This window comes from Epinephelus fuscoguttatus, linkage group LG8, assembly GCF_011397635.1.
Source record: "Epinephelus fuscoguttatus linkage group LG8, E.fuscoguttatus.final_Chr_v1".
In the NCBI taxonomy this organism is placed as follows: domain Eukaryota; kingdom Metazoa; phylum Chordata; class Actinopteri; order Perciformes; family Serranidae; genus Epinephelus; species Epinephelus fuscoguttatus.
The window spans coordinates 14,284,328-14,306,519 of record NC_064759.1 but is presented as its reverse complement, the minus strand read 5'-3'; the positions used below and the strand labels follow the sequence as shown (position 1 = coordinate 14,306,519).

Sequence of the window (22,192 nt, the reverse complement as noted above, 5' to 3'; positions counted from 1 at the left end):
TAAAACGACGACGGCTTCAGCCCGGGGCAGCTACTTCCTGTTAGCACACCAACCAGGTACGAGGAGACGGTTTTTAGACAAGCCTCAAAGAGGAGAAACTCCAATGAGAAACTACAACCGAGCTTTAAACCCGCCTCTTGAATACGACGAGAACTTTCCGCCCCAAAGCTGGCATGAAACGGGTGCGGCGACGAATGGTGTTGACAGTAGCGCAAGAATCTCCGCCATTAACCAATGCTAACTGACAAGAGGCGGAGCTAAGTGTGAGTGACGTGTGACGCAGCCAGTCGGAGCGCTGCAGCAGGTGCCTGTGCGGCAGTCTCGCGCTAGGGAAGGGAGATTTGCGCGCCCTTTGTTTACCACTCAGCGGCGGCGAGTGTCCACAGACACAGATCTGGGATCGGATTTGTTTGAATTCCCAACCAAACACCACCGACGGCTTGCTTGGAATGATCTGACTCCAGGCGCGTGATTCAGATCATCCCAGAAAATCCGATAGAACCCGAGTACCCGAGGTACCAGGGTCCGGGGGCTGTCGGTCAATATTTACAGCAATGAAAAAACATCACAGGAGCCATAGCTGAATCTTTTACAGTCTATAGCCATATAGAAGTACATAAATGAATAATAAATTAATTAATTATTAAAAGAAGTGGACCTTGACTTCAATAGAACTTTATTTGAACATTTTATAGCCATTTTTATTCTAATTTTTTATTTTTATTTTTTTTTTTTAAATTAAATTAAACTTTATATTTAGTGGTATTTTAAATGTCTAATCTCAGTCTAAACTCTTTAATGTACATTAACAATATGTTGCACTTGTTTATTTCCACTTACCGGTATGTAAATATTGTGTCGTACATTGTAGCATTATACACATATTTTTATTTTTAAAACTTGCACACTAGTTGCAAAAGGCACACATTTGTATATTTTTTTATACACTTTACATGCATAGCACATTAGACATTTTATATTTTGAAATATTTTACATACTCATGTTAACGTAATGGCATAATGCAAATATTTCATTTTTCATATTTATACTTATTAATTTTTCTTCTATAATTCTCTACACTTCACATCATAACTAACGTTTCACAATTTCACCCCTGGGATCACGTATCACTGAAATGTGATACACATATTTTATATTTTATTTTATGTACCACATATATTATATTTCTAAATATTTTACAAATTAGTGTTAACATAGCAGCATAATGAACATATTTTATTTTTGTATGTCACTAGTAGTTATTTTCAAATAGGCCTTCTCATATTCCTAGAGGAATTATATGTGTCTATGGCCATGTGCACTTTAATGGCAGGCTATATATCCTGCTTTTTTCATACCATATAAATTATAAAGATTATTGTCATTATTATTCCAACAAGAGGCCATTTTATTCTTCCAATTATCAGCAGTGGTAGTTTTGCCAAATCTCACAGGTCATTTCTGACAACACAATAAAAAGAAATCCAAACTTAAGCTGTAAAAGTTGTACAATTCTGTCAATACAAGCTATTTAGTTTTATTTACATCACAGTTTCCACATTCTTCCGCTTTTTCCTGTTTAAAAAAATAAATAGTTTGGTTAAGGTTTAGGTTCCTTGAAAATATCAAGTTATGGACATTGCACGGGAAAAACAAAAGTTCTGTGACAAAACAGGGTTTGATCATTTGATGTGTATCTATAAACGTTAATCTCTATGAGGACATTACGAGCACAATCTGCATCCCCTTATCTTTATTTTGTTAAAAATCTAATCATAGCAGTTTAATGTAAATTCAGCTGAGACTGTGAGAGCAGTGATAAACAACACTTGCCATCTGTGACATTTTTAGAATGGGCAGTAGGCTTGTCTCTTGAGCTACAGGGAGAATAAAGAAAGAAGCAACCAATAATTACAATTCCATTCCAGTGTTTTATTTGCTCTACAACACAGTTCAGCTTCATTTGGAGCTGCTCTGTGCCTGAGGCAGCTCTTAAATTACATTTCAGTGTTGGAGCAGAGAAGTTTCCCTATCTCTTTAGAAAAATAACCTTGGAAAGGTAGTACAGCTTTTATTGTTTTCATCTCACTCATTTATTAAAAATGTATGACAGTATACTATGTATTTTACACAATGTGTATTATAAATACCTACAATTAAAAATGTGTGTACTGTGAGAAGTGAATCCTAAGCAACCAGTGAAATGACCAAATAATGTGTCTATTTCTTTCTGGGGTTTTTAAAAAGCGCCTTCATAGTTAAAGTGATGGTGCAGTAAGTTCAAGTTACAAGTGGAGGCAGGGTGAAAGACATGACCCACCACGCAGCCTATAAATAGAACATGGCAGTCACAAAGGAGAAGTGCAAAGGAGGACACAAACATTAAACAGCAGGAACACTAAGTGTAACAGATAATATGTTATCAATACCTCACCTCACCTCGAGGTAACTATAAAAAAAATCTTTCAAAAACTGAATTGAAACACTGCGACTGATGGATTGAGGTTAAACATGTGCTGATCCAGCAACACTACTGTGCTGTTGTAGAGCTTAATTAGTGATATCAATCTTCATATACTACTTTAGTGCAAAGTACAAAGAAAAGGTTCCCAGGATGTGCGTTGGACGGGCTGATTATTGGTCAACACTTAATATCATGTTGCATTCCTGACACTGTGTTACCTTTACCAACACTTTCTGTAGTGAAACACTTAAACACTCAGGTGGCATAATTTACTGTAAATCATTATAGGGTCTTAAATTAACAATCCAAGTGCTTTGTAATATAATTACAAAGTGCAACTACAACATGGTCTATAACACAATACAGCTAAATGCCTCTTTACGTTATCAGTGCATGGTCATATTGAGACGACGCAGTTACCGAGCAGATTCACAGCTTAGACATTTTCGCCTACTTAGAACATCCTGCAAATGTTAAAGTGAAAAAACACTCTTGCATAAGCAGCAGTATGCAAATACACACGATAAAAATAAGCTTTAAGCACATTTCAAACATGAAATTAACTGCTGCAGATGAAGGGCCAAAATCTCTGGTTTGTTATGAAGGCACCACTCACCACACTGTTCTCACAATCTGCGAGAAAAACCAACTGTAACACATCAGAATTAAAGTAGGGTGTCACATGATTTTATGGGCACAAAAATACTGACTTATTGACTATGAATGTGGTGTAGTTTCCAGTCCAATCCTCATCCACTTGTGCAGATGTCAGTCAAACGGTTTATTCTCAAAGGTGGAGAGACGGCAAGCCATCATCACCATCGTCACAACACCTCTTCCACTGAGTTATGTTGTAGTGATGTTGGAGGTCACTTGAGGCCTCCTGTGTATTTACAGAGTCAATGAGAGCAACCCCTTTAAACTTGGATTCAGTCCAAACCATCGAGGGTCTTCCAAGTGCCAAGACACTTAAAAGATTATAATGCCATAGCTCGGTCGCTAAGTACTACGATCCAAACTTAACAGAACAAAACAATTCAGTGTGATTGATTTTAGGACATGAGAGGATGTTGTGGATAGCAGTGCAACTAGTACGGACACAGCCATCGTCTGTCATTTTGTACCACTGCAGTAGTCTGACTTACACTACAATGCTTCCTCAGACCACATGCCATTCGACTCAACACAAAATCTAAGATTAAATGAAGCAAATGTTACAATCAGTCAACATTTTTTTTGCATGACACATAGAAAAATATAGCCAAAAAACAAACAACATAGAGTACATAACATGGAAAAGAAACTGCTCAAAACTGCTGCTAGTTTTCAGCCGTTTCTCCATGTTACTGTTGCTCTGCCTTGGCTCTACAAATAGCCTAGCCTAAAACCCAACTATATTCTCAACAGTGCACTATCCATACTTACCATACCAAAAATAAAACAGTAAAATGATAAGTCAGCATAGTGGAATACATTCCTGAGTTGTACCTCAGAAGATACACTTCCATTCACTTCATACAGAAGCCACCTCATAAAGAGGTCAAAGATGTCCACAGGTAATAAAACTGGAGGTGCAGTTGTATGGTAGAACCACCATGGGGTGCTGTTGCATGTTCTGCCACTCAGGCATTGGAGCCAGATGGGCGTGTTGTGGTAGTGACGGGCCAGATGTGAGACTTAGCAGACAAGTTTTCAATGATCCTGAAAGATTGCCAGGACCAATCAGACAACTAAGCCAGTGTAGTAACTCTTCTCTCCATAACCTCCCACTGTCTCTCAATCTGTTCATTTCCTTTCCCTGTGCAGTCTACAGTAATCTGTAAAGTGCTACTTATCTAAATCTTTAAAACTTGTAAAAGTTCTAATGGATCTCTTCACTTGCTATTCTGTCCTTTCTGTTGTGTCCAGTCATTGTTAACAGTGTTCCTTCCTGTCCTCTATTCTGGCACTGGTGCTATGTATCTTTAATCCTGTCTCTCTTGGTCTGCCCATTCCTACCTGGTCTAACCCTCTCTTTGTGCCTATTCTTCCTCTAAACTTCTGGGTCAAGCTCTTGTCTTTTTTCCCTTAAGGCTTTCTATCCCACAGGTTCAGTTGTAGTGGAGATGTTCTGCCAGGGATTGCCTTCGGGTCGCTGGAGAGGGACACTCAGAGTCTTGGTCAGGCTCATCATCAGGAGAGACGAGCTGCAGAGCAACTTCGTTCTCATAGCAGAATGATGAGCGTGAGCTTTGAATGTACTTCTGCTCGGCCAGCTCTTTAGCACTGCATGAAGGTGTCGTCGGAATTTTGTATGTTCGATGGAAGAACGAGTAGTCCACCTGTAAAAAAAGGCGGAAAAAAATAATTTTTCACATATTATTGTAAGGTAGCAAGAAAAGATTCTGTAGCCACTCTGTGGGTCTGTGAAGCTGTATGTGGGTGTATAGTTGGGCCTTGAGATAAATGCTAACATACTGATGTGTAGCAGGTTAATATTTACCATGCTCTAATATTTACCTGTAGTGTGTTAGCATGCTAATATTTAGCACTTAGCACAAAGTAAGGTAAGGTAAGGTAAACTTTATTGTCCCCTAAGGAAAATTCATCTTGGGAACAGTGCTACATTTCATTGCTTCACAGGACAAGATAAAAACATCATCACAGAGACAGTTCTATCACATTATATTAGCTAAGGCTGATAAGAATATAATTTTACAGTTTTTGTGTTTGGTCATAAACCAAATATCTGAAAATTTTGCCAATCTATCTGATGGTTGAGATATTTCAATTTGGACCAAAGTGGTGGTGGACCAACTGACCAACATTAACATCTCTGGAGCAGGGATGCCAGTTTTCAGTTAATTTTGCTTTTGATACCCTGTCACCCATATGCTGGAAACCGAAAGAAAAGAAACCAAAAGAAAGAAAAGAAAAAGGGGAAAAAACAGCAAAATGATGTGAATGATGTTTTGACGTAGTGCTAGCTGCTCACTGTCCGGTCTCCACTGGTTAGGTAATGTTAACCTTTCCCACTCTGCACTGCATACAACCCGGCTCAGGTGGGAGCTAGCTAGTGGCGCTGCTCATTCAGCAATGCACTGAAACATGTTGGCAACCCTCTGGTCTCCCCCCAGGTAGCCCCAGTGAGTAAGCAGCTTCATTTTGAGCTGCAAAACCCCTTTAGCATTGTTAACTACATTTGCACCAATAGTACTGACACTGCTAACGGGGCTAACAGAGCTAACAGTGATAGTTAACAATACTAAAGGGGGTTTACAGCTCAAAACTGACCTGCTTATTCACCAAGTCAATCTGAGGGGACACAGGAGGGTAGGTGCAATGTCTCCACAGCAATGCTGTTGGGTCTGGACAGTTTACCAGCAGTAATTGCTAAATGAGTGTCCCTGCTAGCTAGCTCCCACCAGACTCAGCTGGTGCACAGTGCAGTTAACCGATGAGTTGCACAATTAACCTACAGAACTACATGCATGACCAGTCAAAGACATCCCTGCCCTATGTTTTCTATATATCTCTTCATCCTTCCTTTCTGACCTGGTAGCAGTCTTTCCTCTCGAAGAGCACTGGTTCGAAGCGGTGTCCCCAGAGGATCTCAGAAGCCAGATAGGAGCTACGGCACTGTGTGGTCATGGCTGTGGCCTCCACCATGCCCTCGAGTATGACCACTACCTCCAATTCAGAGTCATTCTCCAGGGTCTTTTGGTCGATCTCAAAGAAGGGTGACTCGTCGTTGATCTCATGGACAATTGTCACTGGCGAGACCAAGAAGATGCGGTCCGTGCCAGTATCAAATCCCACGTTGATGTCCATGTTGTCCAGCGGGAGGAACTCCCCCTCTTCGGTTACCCTTGGCTAAGGTTGGGAATGGAGAGCAAAATAAAGCCACTATTTGATACATGAAACTTTCCACATTAGATGTTGTGATGTTGCAAAATTGATTTTCACTTGGGAAAATATCAAATGGAGACTAGAACGATTTCCAATATGAAACAAACATCAGGCATAGGCAGGCTTGACATGATCAAGTAAAGTAAAATCAAAATGAAATTCTGGCTGTAAAATGCAACACAATGGTATAAAGAAAGGGCATTCATCCACACCTTGAATACTGTAAATGAAAAATTTTAAATACACTTGACACCTTTTCCTAAGGTAATCTTTAAAATTACATTTCTCACCCTGACCCAAAAGCTTAGTGTTTGGTTATTATATTCGTATGAATTTGACTATGCAAGTTTTTAGTCATATCACCCATGCATAGGCTTACGACAGACCCAACCCGTTCTATGGAACAATATCCAGGCCCAGCATTTAGAATTGTATTTCTTTGATCCTCGCGAACATAATCCCATCTGCCCAGGCTGAACTTTGATATGGTCATGATATTAAGAGAGATCAAATTGTCAATCCTGTAGCCCCAGTGTTCCACAGATTTTGACCCTCCGGACAACCCTGGCAGCATACACACATATATACACAAACAGCACTGATGATGACAAAACATTCACAAAACATGTTTAAAACTACCCATTTCAGGCCAGACAGTAAGGTAAACATAAGCATACATACAGTACAATAAGCTAACCCACATCCAGCACACATAAGGGAAATTGAGATGACGAAGGACAATGGTTCTCCGTTAAAGAACTGTGGGCAAGTTAATCCATGGTAAATCTTCCTAACCCCTGAGGGAAAATAAAACAAGCTCTCATTAACTACGGTCCACAGGATACAGGCCAGATGGTCTCAGCGCTCTCTCTTTCCCTCTACTGCAACCTTTTTTCCTCTACCGATATCTTTCACAGTAGCAACCTCTATTTTTTGCTACAACTGTTTGCCTTACCTGTTTGTTTTCTCTATCTCCAATTTACCTCTTTGACCTGTTTCTCAAAAACAGAAAGGCTTTTCTATTTTATCACTGCCAAACTTTGACCCGTTTCTTTTTTTATCATTATATCATCATCCATCTCCCTCCACTTACCTTCAGTAGTTGTGCTCGAACATGTGCCTCTACCAGGTGGCTCTTGCGTAGGTTTCCGACCCTCCACATCATGCAGAGTTTCCCATCCCTCAGCGCCACCACAGCTGTGTCAGAAAACACCAGTGTCTCGTTGCGCTTCTTGGGCTTGGCAATCTTTGCCATAACTGCCCCGATGATGAAGGCGTCAATAATGCAGCCCACAATGCACTGCAAAACGACCGCCACCACCGCCAGGGGACATTCTTCGGTCACGCTTCTGAAGCCGTAACCGATAGATGTCTGCGTCTCCAAGGAGAATAGAAAGGCTGCCATGAAGCTGTTCACCTGAAGGAAGCACGGCTCCTCAACCACTGCCTCTCTATCAGACTCTCCTCCAGACCCCGCCTCCCCGGAACCTGGAGAGGAACCCGAGCTGGGGGTGAGCCGAATGGAGAGGTCCCCATGCAAGGAGGCAATGAGCCAGAAGGCAAATCCAAAGAGCAGCCAGGAGAGAAGGAAGGAGAGGGTGAAGATGACCAGCATCCAGCGCCAGCGGATGTCCACACAGGTGGTGAAGAGGTCGCTAAGGTAACGCTGGCCCCTCTCGCTCATGTTGACGAAGGTGACGTTGCAGCGTCCGTCCTTGCCCACAAAGCGCTGACGGGGCCGGCGGCTTGAGCGCCTGGTGCGCCGGCGGTTGGTAGTGACGGGGGAAGAGAGTGATTCCTGGTCTGAGGATGAATGGCCTTTTCCTCTTCCTCCTACACTACTGCCTCTTAGCCCTGAGCACATTCCTCCTGCTCTCACCCCGCCTTCTCCTGCGTCTCCCCCAACTGACTCTCCAATGGCACTCTGCCTCCGTGCATTGTTGGTGTTGCTCTGGAGAGGTAGAGGTTTGCCGTTCAGGGCATGGGTCGGGGAGGGGCTGGTTGGGGTCCCTGACCCCGTTGGACTCCCCCCTGCCCTAGCCGTATCTGCAGCACTCTGTGCCAGCCTCATGACCTCCTCCTCCTCAACTGGCCCATCCACCACAGCACTGAAGCGGCGTTTCACACGTGCCGCTCCCATCATGTACTAAAAAGTCCCCTCTCTCTAATGGTGCACAGTATTTCCGTATTCCTCAAAGAGACTTGATTTGATTGTTGATGTGGCAATTAAGCACCTTTGCACAGTCAATTAACTGTGTGGTGCTAACAAAGTCAGTCTTTCAGTCGTTCTTAATGAAGAGATAATTGCAAGTCCATAGTGGCCAAAGTTAACCAGAGGATAATTCCCTCCAAGGCCACTGATCAGTCACTTACTTCCTTCAACTTGAAATGATGTCTCCCAATAGAGTCTATCGTTCCAGTGATAGAACCGTCAGCAAACAGAGTGGGATTTCTTGAAGTAGGTCCACAGGTGCGTTCATCAACAACCAATGTCCTTAAAGCATACTCACTGAGTGAGGTGAGCTGAAAAAAAAGGATGTCAGTAGTAGCCCAAGGAGTCTATTTGTGTTAATTTGCAAGAATTCTTCTGACAAGGAGTGGTAGGGCTGGAATGACCTCAACAGACATTGCAAAAACATGCAGGATTGGCTCTGTTCAATTCTAAACAATAAAAGGGGAGGTCTCGAGCAGGCATTGAATGATAAAATCTACACAATGATGGAGAAGTAGCATGGAAATGGAAACATGTAAAAGCTAAACAGCTCACTACAGGGTTTCCTCTAAAATATTTGTGACAAGATGCAGCCAGACAAGGACAAACAAATGTGCTTAATTAACTTAAAACATGACAATATGATAAAAACATTCCCGACATGCAGTCAAAAAAGTAAAAAAACAAAAAACAAAAAACATGCCAATTCTTACGATCAAAGTACTCTTCAGTTTCACAACCCCTTGGCATGGGCATGGGGAAACAAAGAGTACAGTACTTTCAGTGCATCAAACACCTCCTGTCATTACTTGTCATTCCTAATTCTGTGCCAATATGACTTGCATAAAGCATTGAATACAGCACACACCATTAAGTGTTAAACTGCAGTTGTCAAGGAACTGTTGCCTTTGCCCAATGAGAGGGTCCCAACTGAAAGAACCATGTTTTGTTTGCCATTTCCTGTTCAATCATGTCACTGCTTTGACAATTTCACATTTTATTTCCAAGGGTCTGCACATCTGTTTGATGGCCATTGTCAAGTAATCAGTAATATTGATCTGAACTACATGGCTGTTAGCAATCACCTTAAACAGTTTAGCCTCTCAGAGCAGACATACCTCATTACAGCTCAGCATTACGGCTGAGAAAGCTCCTACGCCTGACAAAAGATAAAAAGAAAGGAAGAAAACAACAAAGAGAGTTTACTTTGATCTATCTCCAACACTGATTTCTTTTAGCTTTCAGTGGAAGATTTACATGATGGGAAAAGGTAAGTACACAGGTCACCTGGGAAAGTTTTCTATGTATTCCTGGACGTCAGATGCCAAAGTAGATAGATCAATGGGAAAGGAGCTGAGAAGTGCTGAGAATTAAGTGGCTGAGAGTGTAACTGGGTTTGTGGATCGGAGTCTCTTACTCATCATCTGTGTTTGAACCAGATCACAAAAGGCTACCTGAACAACAGAGAGAGTTTCCACAAGCAAAACACAAGATTATCATACGAAGATGCAATGCCAATAAAAAACATGCAAAAAATGACAAAATTTTAAATAAAGCAAAAAAGAAATGTGCAAGTATATGTGGGAATGAAAGGTATGCTGGTAGAGTCAGTATTTACCTTGTCCATACATTTTCTGAGAACTCTGAATTCTGAATGCTGACAAGAATACAGAGTTTCCACATCCTCTTTGAAACAGTAGACACAATCAAACCCTGCACTGTGGTGAGTACGAAGAGGACTGAAAAACAACAGACAAGAGCTACTGCTATGACTGTACAAGTATAGAAGAAGCCATTTCATTCACCCAGTAACAGCAGGGTTGACAAAAGTCTACAACAAATGGAAATGGGGAAAGAGATCCCTCCTGAAGTGTGACGTGACGTAAGGGTTCATCTTTGCTTATGTGTTGACCTCCCGTTACGACACATGTTCAGTAAAAGCACTGAGCTTTTGGGGGAAAGTTAAAGAGTCTACCGGTTTTTCAGTTCTCTTTACTGAGATGTTGGTTGTCTGTTTTGTATCCTTTAGGACCTTCTTGTTTTACACACTGCCAGTCTTGAAAAGAAATAAGAACAAACAAAAAGAGAATGTTAAGGTATATAGTACAAAACTGCTGAAACAGATGCTTCAGTGAGTTCAAAAGAAACCGTTCTCTTTTAAAATCATTGCATATATTTACATTTCATAGCAATTCAAACCTTTTGTGTGCTTTATATGATACATTTCTAAATGTAAGGTGATCAGAAACCTACCGTTTGAGGTGTACGTCATACGTTTCTCTCATGCAGTCCTTGAGTTGTTGATTATTTTATCAGTCAAATATTGTGGAGGTTTTCCTTTAGACAGTCTTAACTTGAAGACCAAACTCTGTCACAACAAAAGGGGAAATCTTCATCCAGATGTACCTGGGAAATAATGATTCCTGTGAATCGAAACAGAGAGAAAGAATTTAGTTATTTTTTTATTTGTATCCTCTGAAAATCATTTCTGTACCTTTGAAAAACAAATACAAGTTCGCAATGGCTGCGACCTTGAATGCGCATGTATCCCCACGTTCATGCATTCACAAACACAACCTCAGAAACACTGAAACATTGCTACACCCCCTTTTAGCCAATTAGCATGAACACAAACACTTGACCTCCATGCCAAAAAACCAGCCTCCTAGGACAAAATCTGTACCTGCCAAAGGGTGGGGACCAACCAACCAATCTGCTCGTCACAGCTTAACAATTAGTATCTGAATAAACACAATTGTAATTCTAAATGGGAATGTTGTTTGGCAAGGCAGAGATGTGAGATGATCAGGCTGTGGAACCGCCTAACTCAACTGCCAGAGGAGAGGTTAACAAAAAGTATATTTAATTGGAATAAAGTACACAACCATGCATGGATCAGAGAGATATCTTCAATTTTTTCACTCTTGGATTTAAATGCACATTTTATGAATAATTTACAGTGTAATTTAAAGGTGGCCAAACAGAAACTGTCATTGTTACACCAACAGCAATGGAAGGTGGATATTTGGAAAAAAGCAAAACTGAGAAACTATATTCATATTAAAAGTGAGTATTCCACCGAACCTTATGTTTCTTTTAATTTAAAGAAAGGACAGAGGTCCCTCTGTGCTCAACTAAGAGTGGGTGTTTTACCCTTGGCAGTTGAGGTAGGTAGGTATAAAGGTACTCCTGAAGAACAGCGATTGTGTGTGCTTTGTGACCTAGGAGTTGTGGAGGATGAATTTCATTTTGTGTTTCATTGTCCACTTTATCATGGTTTAAGAAACATTTTATTTGAAAAGATCCAGGTAAAGAATCCTGATTTGTTTTGGATATCTGAATGTTCTATGTTATGTTGGCTGTTTAAGGAAGAAGTGTTTACTTTAAGTAAGTTTTTGGAGAAGGCATGGCAGCTACGAAGGAGAACTCTGTATCCGTAAACCGCATTCCGAGTATATTGACTGTATCCTTTTTTGGCTGTCTTGGATTGTAATATGTGTATTTTAAGCGAGTGTCTTGTAAGCCTGTGCGGGCTGGGCACCCTGGTGTGCAGGACACGTTAATAAATTTGTAACTAATTAACTAACTAACTAACTAACTAACTAACTGTAATTCTAAATATGTCACAGGGAGTATAAGAATATGCTTTCTGAAGTGCAGCTGATATTCGTCAGAACATATTTCTATGTACTGGTGGATATAGAGCTCTATAGGGAGGAATGGTGAGTTACAGAAAAGGACTGTACTACAGGGCCCTCAATTTGGGTCAGAAAAACCAAATGGTACAGGGTGAGTAATCTTTGATAAATAAGCAATAGTGGATTAAAGCCAATAGACTGGAAGAATTGGAGGGGATTTTCTTGGGCAAAGGTTGAGACTGGGATTGTAGCTCAGATGAAGAGCTGAGATAAAGCTAGACTGTGGGTTGGCTGGGGGTGAAGAGGTAGTGTGTCTTGCTGTGGAGATGGTGATATGCTGTGGATTACAGCTGCGCTCGTTACTTTGGTAATCTCACCCGTGGTTTTGCTAATCCCCTGAGGAGTTACGTAAGAGTCATACCATGATAGAAGGTGGCAAGAATCTTTATAAACACACACAGGTAAGATGGCATTCACAGGGTTTTGGGATTGCATGGGGAAAAGCAGTTGATGGCACTGAATCTAACATATATAACCCACTACAAATTATGCAGACTTGTAAATATAGATTTCACTTTGTGTCATTCATAACAGATCACAAGAATCTGAGACATAACATGTTCCACGTGAATGAATACATAAACAATGTAGTGCATTGTTTTGGCCAGTGTAATTAACATACAGTCTGCTGCATAATTGTCCCTTGATGCGGTGGACCATCATGCATAAATGGTGTTATACACTGCTGGCCGAGAGGGAAAATGACTGATTTCATGCATTAAACTGCTATAAAACTTCATAAAAGTCTTCTTTGTTTGACCCATCTCTTATTCTCTTTCACTGTGCAAATACCATAAAGGAGACAAGAATGCATGCCAGTCCAGGATTTAATAAGTTCAACCAAAATGCATTAAAATAATAAGTTAACTGCTTAGGCTAACAACGCTCGAGTTAAAAACACTTCAACTCAGAGTGGAAAAGCACCCCAAGTCATCTTGGCTTTTCTCCCTCCCATTGTCCAATGGGATGATTTGAGAGGTGGGCCTTCTGTGGTGGTCACAACAAGAAATTTACAGGGTTGGTAAACAATGGAGGAGAAACTGGTGGTAGTGGTTGCTGGATTATCATAAAATATGCCTGGAAACAGCCAGCGAGACGAAGCTCCTGGACCAACTGGTGGTACTCCCTGTGATCCACCCTCTTTTTTAGGGTCTCATGTACCCACAGAGATCTCCATTTCCCTGTGCTCAACAAACTATTTGCTGACAGCCTCTCACCCTCAACCAGAGCTATAGCAAGTACCCTCTGCCTCAACATTTTAGTAACAAGCTATTTATTACTGTGAAAAAACTGTGAAATAAAATTAATAAATTCACGGTAGATCATTTAGATCATAAAGTGACATTTCATACACGCAAAACTTTGATGATATATGTTAAAACAAAGGTAATTCAGGAAATACAATCTTAATAACTATTTTTTATTATTCTCATAATACTGAGCAGCACATCTCAACTGTGAACGTGCCTGTTGGTAACGTGCCTGATTGTTTTGTTTTGTTATAATTAGGTACAATATAAATAAAAAGTGACTTGACTTTGACTTGACTGATTACAGCAGCTCTTATATTCCAGCTGGCACAGGAGATGGAGCCGACACTCAAAGTCAGCAGTCAGCAGATTTAAACCAGCATCTTATTCTATTCACCCCAAACTCACCCCAGACATAACATTAGGACAAAAAACCACCTGCAAATCATCTTTTTCTGCAGGTCACTCACTGGGTATCTGATGCAGGACTCTACCATGTACAGTGGAATTTTAAGTCTTTAATTTCCACAAAATAATAAAGATAGACTTTCCCAGACTGATGCTGCTCAGTTTCTAGGTGATGAACAAAATGTGTGAGGAGGCAGTCTTGACCTTGAGGCCTCTACTGTAGCTCCTGCCAACACTACCAAATGAACACGCTCTCAGGTCTGCTATCTCTGTGATTGGGTTGAGGTGTCACCAGACAACTGATGACAGTAGCTGGAAGAGGTGATGAGGGAAGTGCATGTGTGTGTGTGTGAGTGTATACAAGCAGTGTGAGGGTACACGTGTTCTTGTGTTGCCTAACCTTATCCTGGTGAGGTGGCAAGTGTCTCAAATAACTTCTCATATAAGAACATGCAGGGTGTCTGGGAAAACTGTGCATGTGAAGTTGTTGCTTTACACTGTCAGGACCCTGCAGAGCAGCATCGGATCTGCAGTCCTACCTTATATGATAAAGGCTGAAATATGTGATAGGCCCTGTAATATTTGTGTGTCCTTTAACCAACTCTTTTACAGCAAACTTCAGCCTCTGATACTCGGCAGTCCTACAAGTAAAATGCTAGTCTGATTGGTTAGAGTTCAGCAAGCTAATGCAATGACATACAGGTTTTTGTTGTATTTGTGTGAAGAGTTTTGAGTGCAGAAAAGTGGATAGTAGTTCACTGAACTGGACATATTTTACATGTGATTTACAATAAATTTGCCATATTGGACTTCTCATTGATATTCACAACTAACAAGGTGGAGCTAGGGTCATTAATAAACCACTCTAGAGCTGCATTAGTTAATATCCAGATAAATACTTTTGTGTATGTCTGTTTAAGTAATTTTTGAAGCAAAAAATAAATGTTCTCGAGTTCCATCTTCTTAAATGTGAGAATTTACTATTTTTCCTTGTCTTACATTTTGGACTGCTGGTCATAGAAAACAAGAAATTTGTTGGCATCACCTTGAACTTTAGGAAATTGTGACAACTGATTTTCATTTTTTGATGCTTTACAGACCTAACAATCAATCTGCAGTGCAGGTTAATTGATAATGAAAATATTAAGTAGCAGCTCTGAAACCTCTAGGTTTTGTAACACTGCCTGGCTGCTAACTGATGACACATGATAATATACTTAGACCGTAAACTACACGTCTTGACCTGGGACCCTGTTAATGCCATATTGTTATTGTTGTTATTTTTAACTATTTACTTAAGGACTGTTGGGGGCCAGATCAAAAGTTGGTAGACATAAGAAGTTAAAATTAGTGATCTTTTAAGTGCCCCTTTACTCTTGTATATTTTATACCCACAAAATATCATAATCATAATTAACTCCACTAATTTCTACTTGATAATGTAGGATAAAAAAATTGAATTACACTGTTACCAAAGGTGGGCCATATGGCCCTGAAATAATATCACATTTAGGGTATTTTTGAGATAATGATATTCTTGATGATACGACAAAATAATAAAAAAAATATCTTATTATTAATTTCAACAGCTTACAATTGCAACTAATTAAGTAAATTATTAAAAAAATTGTACATAAGCTAACCTCTTAACCTCTGTCATCTTCTGTCACATCACACACACATTGCACATGCACAAACCTTCATTTATTTTGACAGGCTGTTATGTTTCAATGGCTGTCACACATTCACATTAAGTTTTGTGTAGAGCTTTACGTAGGCTTACATTATGACAGGCTAACAACAAAATGACCTTGTTATGCCAATATCTGTGTGATAGGAGAGGGAGACGCTGTGCTGCTGCCAGCTGAATGACCCTAAAAGGGTCTAAAAAGTGTGGGGCTGTTAAGAAAACATTCAGAGCTTTAGTGCCAGACACCACTGATTCCTCCTCACTACTGAACTTGCTCATTATGAAGGAGGGTTGCAGTGATATACAGGTGTCAAGATATACTGTGATGTAAGAGTTCAAGGTTATCATGCCATGTACATTTGCTTATCTATGATATTGGGGAAAAAAAAAAGCAACTGGACAAAGAATCTGCCCTTTATCTTAGTTATTTTCTAAGGGCAGAATTTTTACACATACTTTCACTGACAAAATGATTTCAAGTTTTAATTTCAGTACTAAAAATGTTTGTTTAATTAACAATAATCCCTCAGTTTTCATTCCTTTAACGGTCATTCTGACTGATAATATAAATTCTGTAATACAGTGAAACCACGATATTTTCTGAGACTGTTATCATACTGTGAAATTCTACACCTTTGCACCCCTAAGCTGGTAGCAATTTGCTTTCTGTCATGCTTGTTGTTGCTGCATCATTATATCAACAAGTCAGAATACTGCCACTACCACAATATGATTTAACCATATTAAAAATGATACCGGTATTATCATAAACAATATGATTTGGCACACACCTAATTGTCAGCATAAACCAAAATCCTATAGGAAAATGTTATGCAGTGCATGTAATTCCTCTTCCTCATTAATGTTCAGTCTTCAAACAGCAGACAATGATTCTATAGCAGATGCAAATAAAGCACTGACTGGGCAGCACTCATTGGCTGAACGTCAACCCAACAACTGCTGAAAACAAAACAGTTAATGTGTTTTATCATTCAGGGCTGTGGATTATTTTAAAAGAGAGACTGATGTTTGAACAAAACTGTCCACAAGCAGGGATGCATAGACAAAGTTTCTGAAGTCTAACTGTATTACAGCTCTTACTGGTTTGAATTAGCCTCCAAAAAATGTACAGCAAACACACCACATTAATCCACATTTACCTCCGATCCTTTTTCATTGTAGGTCTCTCACCTAGGGATAGAGCAATAGACCATTTTATGGCAGATCGCAATGAAAAAATACAGTTGAATGTGGTAAATTTCCATTATTGAGATAATCGTGAATATCGTATCCAGCAGCACCCAAGGAGACTGCTGAGCAACCAACAATAAAAGACACTCTGCAAAAACAGGCTGCATGCACACCGACCTCAAAAGATCTCAATCAAACATTGGCAATTTTAGATCAAAGATATGATTCCATTTCAAATAGTTAAAAAAGTTAAATTTTATTTTCATTTATTGTGTCTACTTGTTATGTGTAGGACTACAGATAGAAATAAATTAGCCTTTCGCTAAATCTGGTGCAACCATGTTTTCATTTCTTGTAAAAGATTGTCATTGCACACTGTCCTTTTATAAATCAAATAAACTAAACTAAACTAAAAGTGATTCCAGTGTATTTTAGTGCCATTTTAAGTATACTCATTTAATTATCAGGATGATAACGTGAATCTCAATTGTTTTGGCCAGGATAATCATGACATGAAATTTTCCCATCGTCCTTTGCCTACTATCACCATGTATTCTCTCTCTCTGTGGCACCTCCCCTGTCCTCTTTCTACCCAGATTATGTGACCATATTAAGGTGTTATCTGGCCAGATTAGATTTGCAGGGAATATGATTTCAGCAGTGTCATTGAAAAAGACACTGAATATGTTCTTGATTTTGTCACTCTTCTTGCCTCCTGTGTCACATGTAATCTGTCCTATTTCCTGTTCTTTTGTTTTAAAATCAACAGTTTGAGTAAAACATTGTTCAGAAGATGATTTTGCTTTACGGCATATGGCAAATATCAATAATTTGGGTTGCATATTTTCATGATGGGGAGTTTAATAAACACAGTGCACAACATGGAGCCCTCTAAAGTGACCCTCTGTATTGTGATGCCACAATGCAAATGTGGAGACATCAATACTTGCCATTGACTGTGGGAGTTAGAAACCAGGACACAGGCTGGATCTCTCTCAGTGTCACATGGCTCTCTGTCTCAAGCCTGTATTTTCTACATCTCTTTCATATTAAACCCAATTATTGTATAAACTTCACCCCACAAGGCAGATTTTAATAATGTTTAATATGTACAAATGGGCTACTGAGATAGCTATCTTGGCCGTGCTTATCAAACAAACGCCCAGAGACATTTTACTGATAGTCTATCTGATCAATACAGTTCTAGTGAAGTGCTGATCTGGTGGCATCATTCATACGACGCAGCAGCTGATGGTTGCAGGCAGTGCCAGAATAGAAACAGTAATGGATGTTACATCATAACTTAACATTAGGTGACATTTGCCTGATGATGTTGCTTAATATTTCAAACACATGCACGTTAAGTTATCTTTAAAAAATTTAAAGTTCAAAGGACCACAATAGTGTTCTGCATATTTAATCTCATTTACTTAGAACTGCATACAGATTTGGACAGTTTTACCACTTCAGTCAGCCACTGGTTTCAGATTAATGTAGAATAGGAGCTGATTTAAGATAAGTAATCCACTACTTTTAATTTAAGTGTTTTGTTCAAGTGTGTTGGTAAGCAGTCTTAATTATTAGGGTCGGGAAAAAAATCAGTACAGTATAGTGTTGCAATATTTTGCATGGCAATATTGTATTGATACTTAAATGCCAAGTATCAATATTTTATCATATAAATTATAAATGTTGCAAATACAAATTAAGCTTTTGGTAGCCTACTATGATAAAACAAAGTCAGTTACCTTTTTAGTCCACAAGATACACATTACTGCAATAAAAATGATTGAAGCAATATTAACAGACTAAAAACTCTGTCTTTTAGATAAAAACAGATGCTGACAAAGTTTTTCTTTAATTTGCATTTGAAGAAAGGTAATGTATCGCAATATATGTAATTGCAAAACTCAGCATATCGCAAAACATTTAAAATCGCAATAATATTGTATAATGACCATAGTATTGTCATAATATCGTACCGGGGGCCTCCGGTGATTCCCACCCCTATTAATTATAATTATTTCAAAAGTATAGATGAATTGGAAAAGTATATGAAGACACAACGACCATTAACATTTTGAACACAATGTCCAAGTGCATGCCTTCATAGTGCAAGAGGAATCCAGAAATGGTATAAAGTCTTGGTGAACGGAAACACATTTAATAGAAGCGAAACTACATTAAAACATCTGTTTACAAACTCTCACACAACTCCTGCAGTATAATCCAAGTCTCATATATCCAGTCGTATGCTCAGTGCTTCTCAAACACATGCAATTTCACTAAAACTGTAACATTTAAAACACTTCTTCATAAAAAAGTCTCACTCACCGACAAGTAGCGCGCCTGGACAAGCACATGTGTTGGAACTGTGGTCAATAAAATGCTGAGCAGAGTTCAAATGCACACATCCAGGCGTGTGAAAATACATGTTTGGTAAATACTGCGCATACAACTGGATAAATGAGACTTCAATTATAAAGCACGAGTGGTGAGAGAATATACGAACAGATGTTTTAATGCGGTTTTTCATCACTAATTTTCTTAGTTTTTGGATTCTTTGTTTACCATGGAGGCATGCAAGAAAATCAAAGTTTTTCCTCACGAATTAACATAGCACAGGGCGAGTAACTGACATATAATAGACTTTTTGTGGGTGAAATATTCCTTTAAATACTGTGAGCTCTGAGCTAGACAATCCTTTGGAATTCACTGATGAACAAAACATACACACACACACACACACACACACACACAAAACATCTGACAATAAACACAAGTGTGGAGTCATCTTGGCACCGGGCCTTATTCCATCTAATTGAAACTTTTCCGCTGCTGTCTCTCCATCAGCTGTGTGCGGTGATCGAGGTCATTGTGTGATGACGACCAAATGTTAATCTGGGGAGTTAAGATGGTGCAGGTTGCAATGTGCTGGGTATAACGCTGCACAACTCTTTTCTAATTAAGAAAATACTCAGAACAGGGAGAGATATGCAATCAAGAATAATTTGATTATCTAAATTAGACCCATGTTTAGTACGTCTTACAGCTTTCTCCTTACACCTCAACTATTATTTGTTTTAGAAATATTTGCATTCAGTTATCCTGCCTCCACTAAGTAAATAAATGCATTGTCACAAAGGATTTTTGCCCAGTTGTTATCTTATAGAAATACCTTCTAAGAAAGACAGTGTCAACATTATGCATGACCACAGAGCTCCACTCTCACCTTGCATTAACAACAATTTCTCTAAGGTTGCATTTATTACTTAACTGTAACAGCTGTATTAGAGTATACTAAGGAGTTTTCTATTTTTCTAGTTAGTCAGTATTAACTACCAGGAATAAAAAAAATCCATATTCATGGTGTCCCTTGCTACTGCAAGCTGGCCAGTCCCCAGAGATCTCGCCACACCACTGCACAAGTCCACAACATATCATGACTGCATCAGTTGCTTTCACCCAAACTGCCTAAAAATAGCACAATTGATGCTATTTGCAGATACTTCCTTTTGAAATGAAGCACAAACAAGGCATGTAAACAACAGAGTATACTGTGGTGTTAGCATCACATGTAGTGTACACTGACCATGATAACAAAAGTACCACAACGCAGGTGATTCCACACATAATAACACGTAAATAGCAAAAAATGCCAAATGCAGAAATCACAGCAGCTACTATAAAAACATCTGGAGAACAAGGAAACAGCCATGCTGCACTCAAACTGCAATATATTGTATCACAAAAGGACATACTATACAACACTGTCATTATTTACCCCACCTCTTTTCAAAATCTTAAATTAAACTGGCTTGACTGAAAAATTAAAAAAGAAGTACAGCTCTTTGCACTGAGCAATACCTTAATATTTTTAAGTCTTCTTCTGGAGTAAAAAAGACTAACCAGACTAAAACAAAGACTAAAGGGGTATGATGTTTGAGGGAAGTATGCGTTTACCAAGCAGGGAGGGTCTTCCAAAATATGCTGTTGAGTCATATTATGGGAGGTATAGGATCCAGGATTTTTTGGATCTTGACCCATAGGGACCAAAAGCATCTTGGCCGCTGGTCCACTGATTCTGGCCTTGTTATTATCATATTTATATTTGTCACTGCCATGTTCCCGAAGAAATGTAAGTGCAACACTGAATTTCTGAGTAACATCATTAGCTTTAACATTTACTTGCCAATTGCCTTGAATACCATGCACTGAGGAAATAACTTACTCTGAGTAACCTCAAAATTATCAACATAAAAACTAGCCTACTGAGCTGACTGAGGCTCGACTGACAAATCTCAGGTCTCACAAAATGGAACCATGAGCACCTTTAATAAGAGAATCAGCCTGAGAAACTGCTGTCATCTTATAATCCTGTACTTTGGTGCGACCTCTTTACCCCATGTGCCTCCCTGAAAAACCTTCAGCAATGTCTTGCCACCTTATTTAAGCTTGTCTGTGTGAACTATACTGCACATTTTGCAAAGCATCATTTCAAAATCTAGACACAAGTGCACTGTTTCCAAGCAGTTTGTGTCTGTTTGTCAGAAGCACTGCCTCAGTAAACCTATTTCAAAATACAGCTGTGTTTTCTATCAGTTCACGACTCACAAAACCAAAAAAGGATTAAAGCCTAAATCGTGAGGGCTCTCTGGCCACCTCATCTGCTCAGTGCTCCCTCTGTCACTGCTTCAGTGCTCACTGTCCCCCTAACAGTGACATCTTTGTATTTATTCTCCATCCTCTACAGTACAACACATATTATAATAGAAACTGTCAGAAGTTAATGCAATACTTCAACTTTCCTAATAAAATGGCTTTGAAACTAACCTATTTCCAAGTCTTATTTAAGGCCACTAGCTTCTCTACAACCCAAAATTCATTAATGCCAGTAGGGATTTCAACAATGTCACTGATGTGAAATATTTAAAATTGCATCACCTCTGTCTGATGCTTTGAAGATTAACTAAATTAAAGTTGAAACGCAGCAGTTCACCTGCTTTAAATTCCACTTTAAGTTTACAGGTTGCTTTCAGGCGACATAACTGCCACACGACATCGATAAAATAATCATACAATAGCCCATCATTATAGAATCGTTAGCAGTGTTTTGACAACTTCCTGCGCAGTTAAATTCAGTCACTTACCGGCTGTTGACATTCTCCTCCCGTTAATTCACGACGTCAGTTTAACGTTCAGCTCCTTCGTTAACTGAATTTAACGGTCGGTTAATTCAAAATAAGAGAAGTGATTCTGAGCCCTGCGCGAGCTCTCCCTTCACTGGCGGTCCCGTTAACTGTCCGCGAGCCCTCAGGTGGTGGATGCGCGCGCTCACGTTGCGAAGCCGTCTGTCCCCAATCAAAGACACCCACGCGCCTCTCTGGACT

At 39.5% G+C, this 22,192-nt stretch overlaps 1 protein-coding gene across 1 annotated transcript; it reads right to left on the bottom strand.

The window, feature by feature from the left end:
- Positions 1–2,169: 2,169 nt before the first annotated feature.
- On the bottom strand, positions 2,170–22,061 carry kcnj14 (potassium inwardly rectifying channel subfamily J member 14). Its single transcript, XM_049582709.1, has 6 exons — positions 21,953–22,061; positions 10,819–10,988; positions 10,184–10,621; positions 7,447–10,019; positions 6,000–6,317; positions 2,170–4,786 (listed from the first exon to the last, which is right to left on the bottom strand). The coding sequence occupies exons 4-6, from the start codon at positions 8,494–8,496 to the stop codon at positions 4,556–4,558; spliced, it is 1,599 nt and encodes a 532-aa protein (XP_049438666.1). The 5' UTR covers positions 8,497–10,019; positions 10,184–10,621; positions 10,819–10,988; positions 21,953–22,061; the 3' UTR covers positions 2,170–4,555.
- Positions 22,062–22,192: the final 131 nt, after the last annotated feature.

Excerpts from the sequence above, each read along its gene's own strand:
- kcnj14 (XM_049582709.1), bottom strand. The coding sequence starts at position 8,496 with ATGATGGGAGCGGCACGTGTGAAACGCCGCTTCAGTGCTGTGGTGGAT. Across the intron at positions 6,318-7,446 it reads TTCGAGCACAACTACTGAAG|CCAAGGGTAACCGAAGAGGG; the intron begins GTAAGTGGAGGG and ends TCCCAACCTTAG. Across the intron at positions 4,787-5,999 it reads AGAGGAAAGACTGCTACCAG|GTGGACTACTCGTTCTTCCA; the intron begins GTCAGAAAGGAA and ends CTTTTTTTACAG.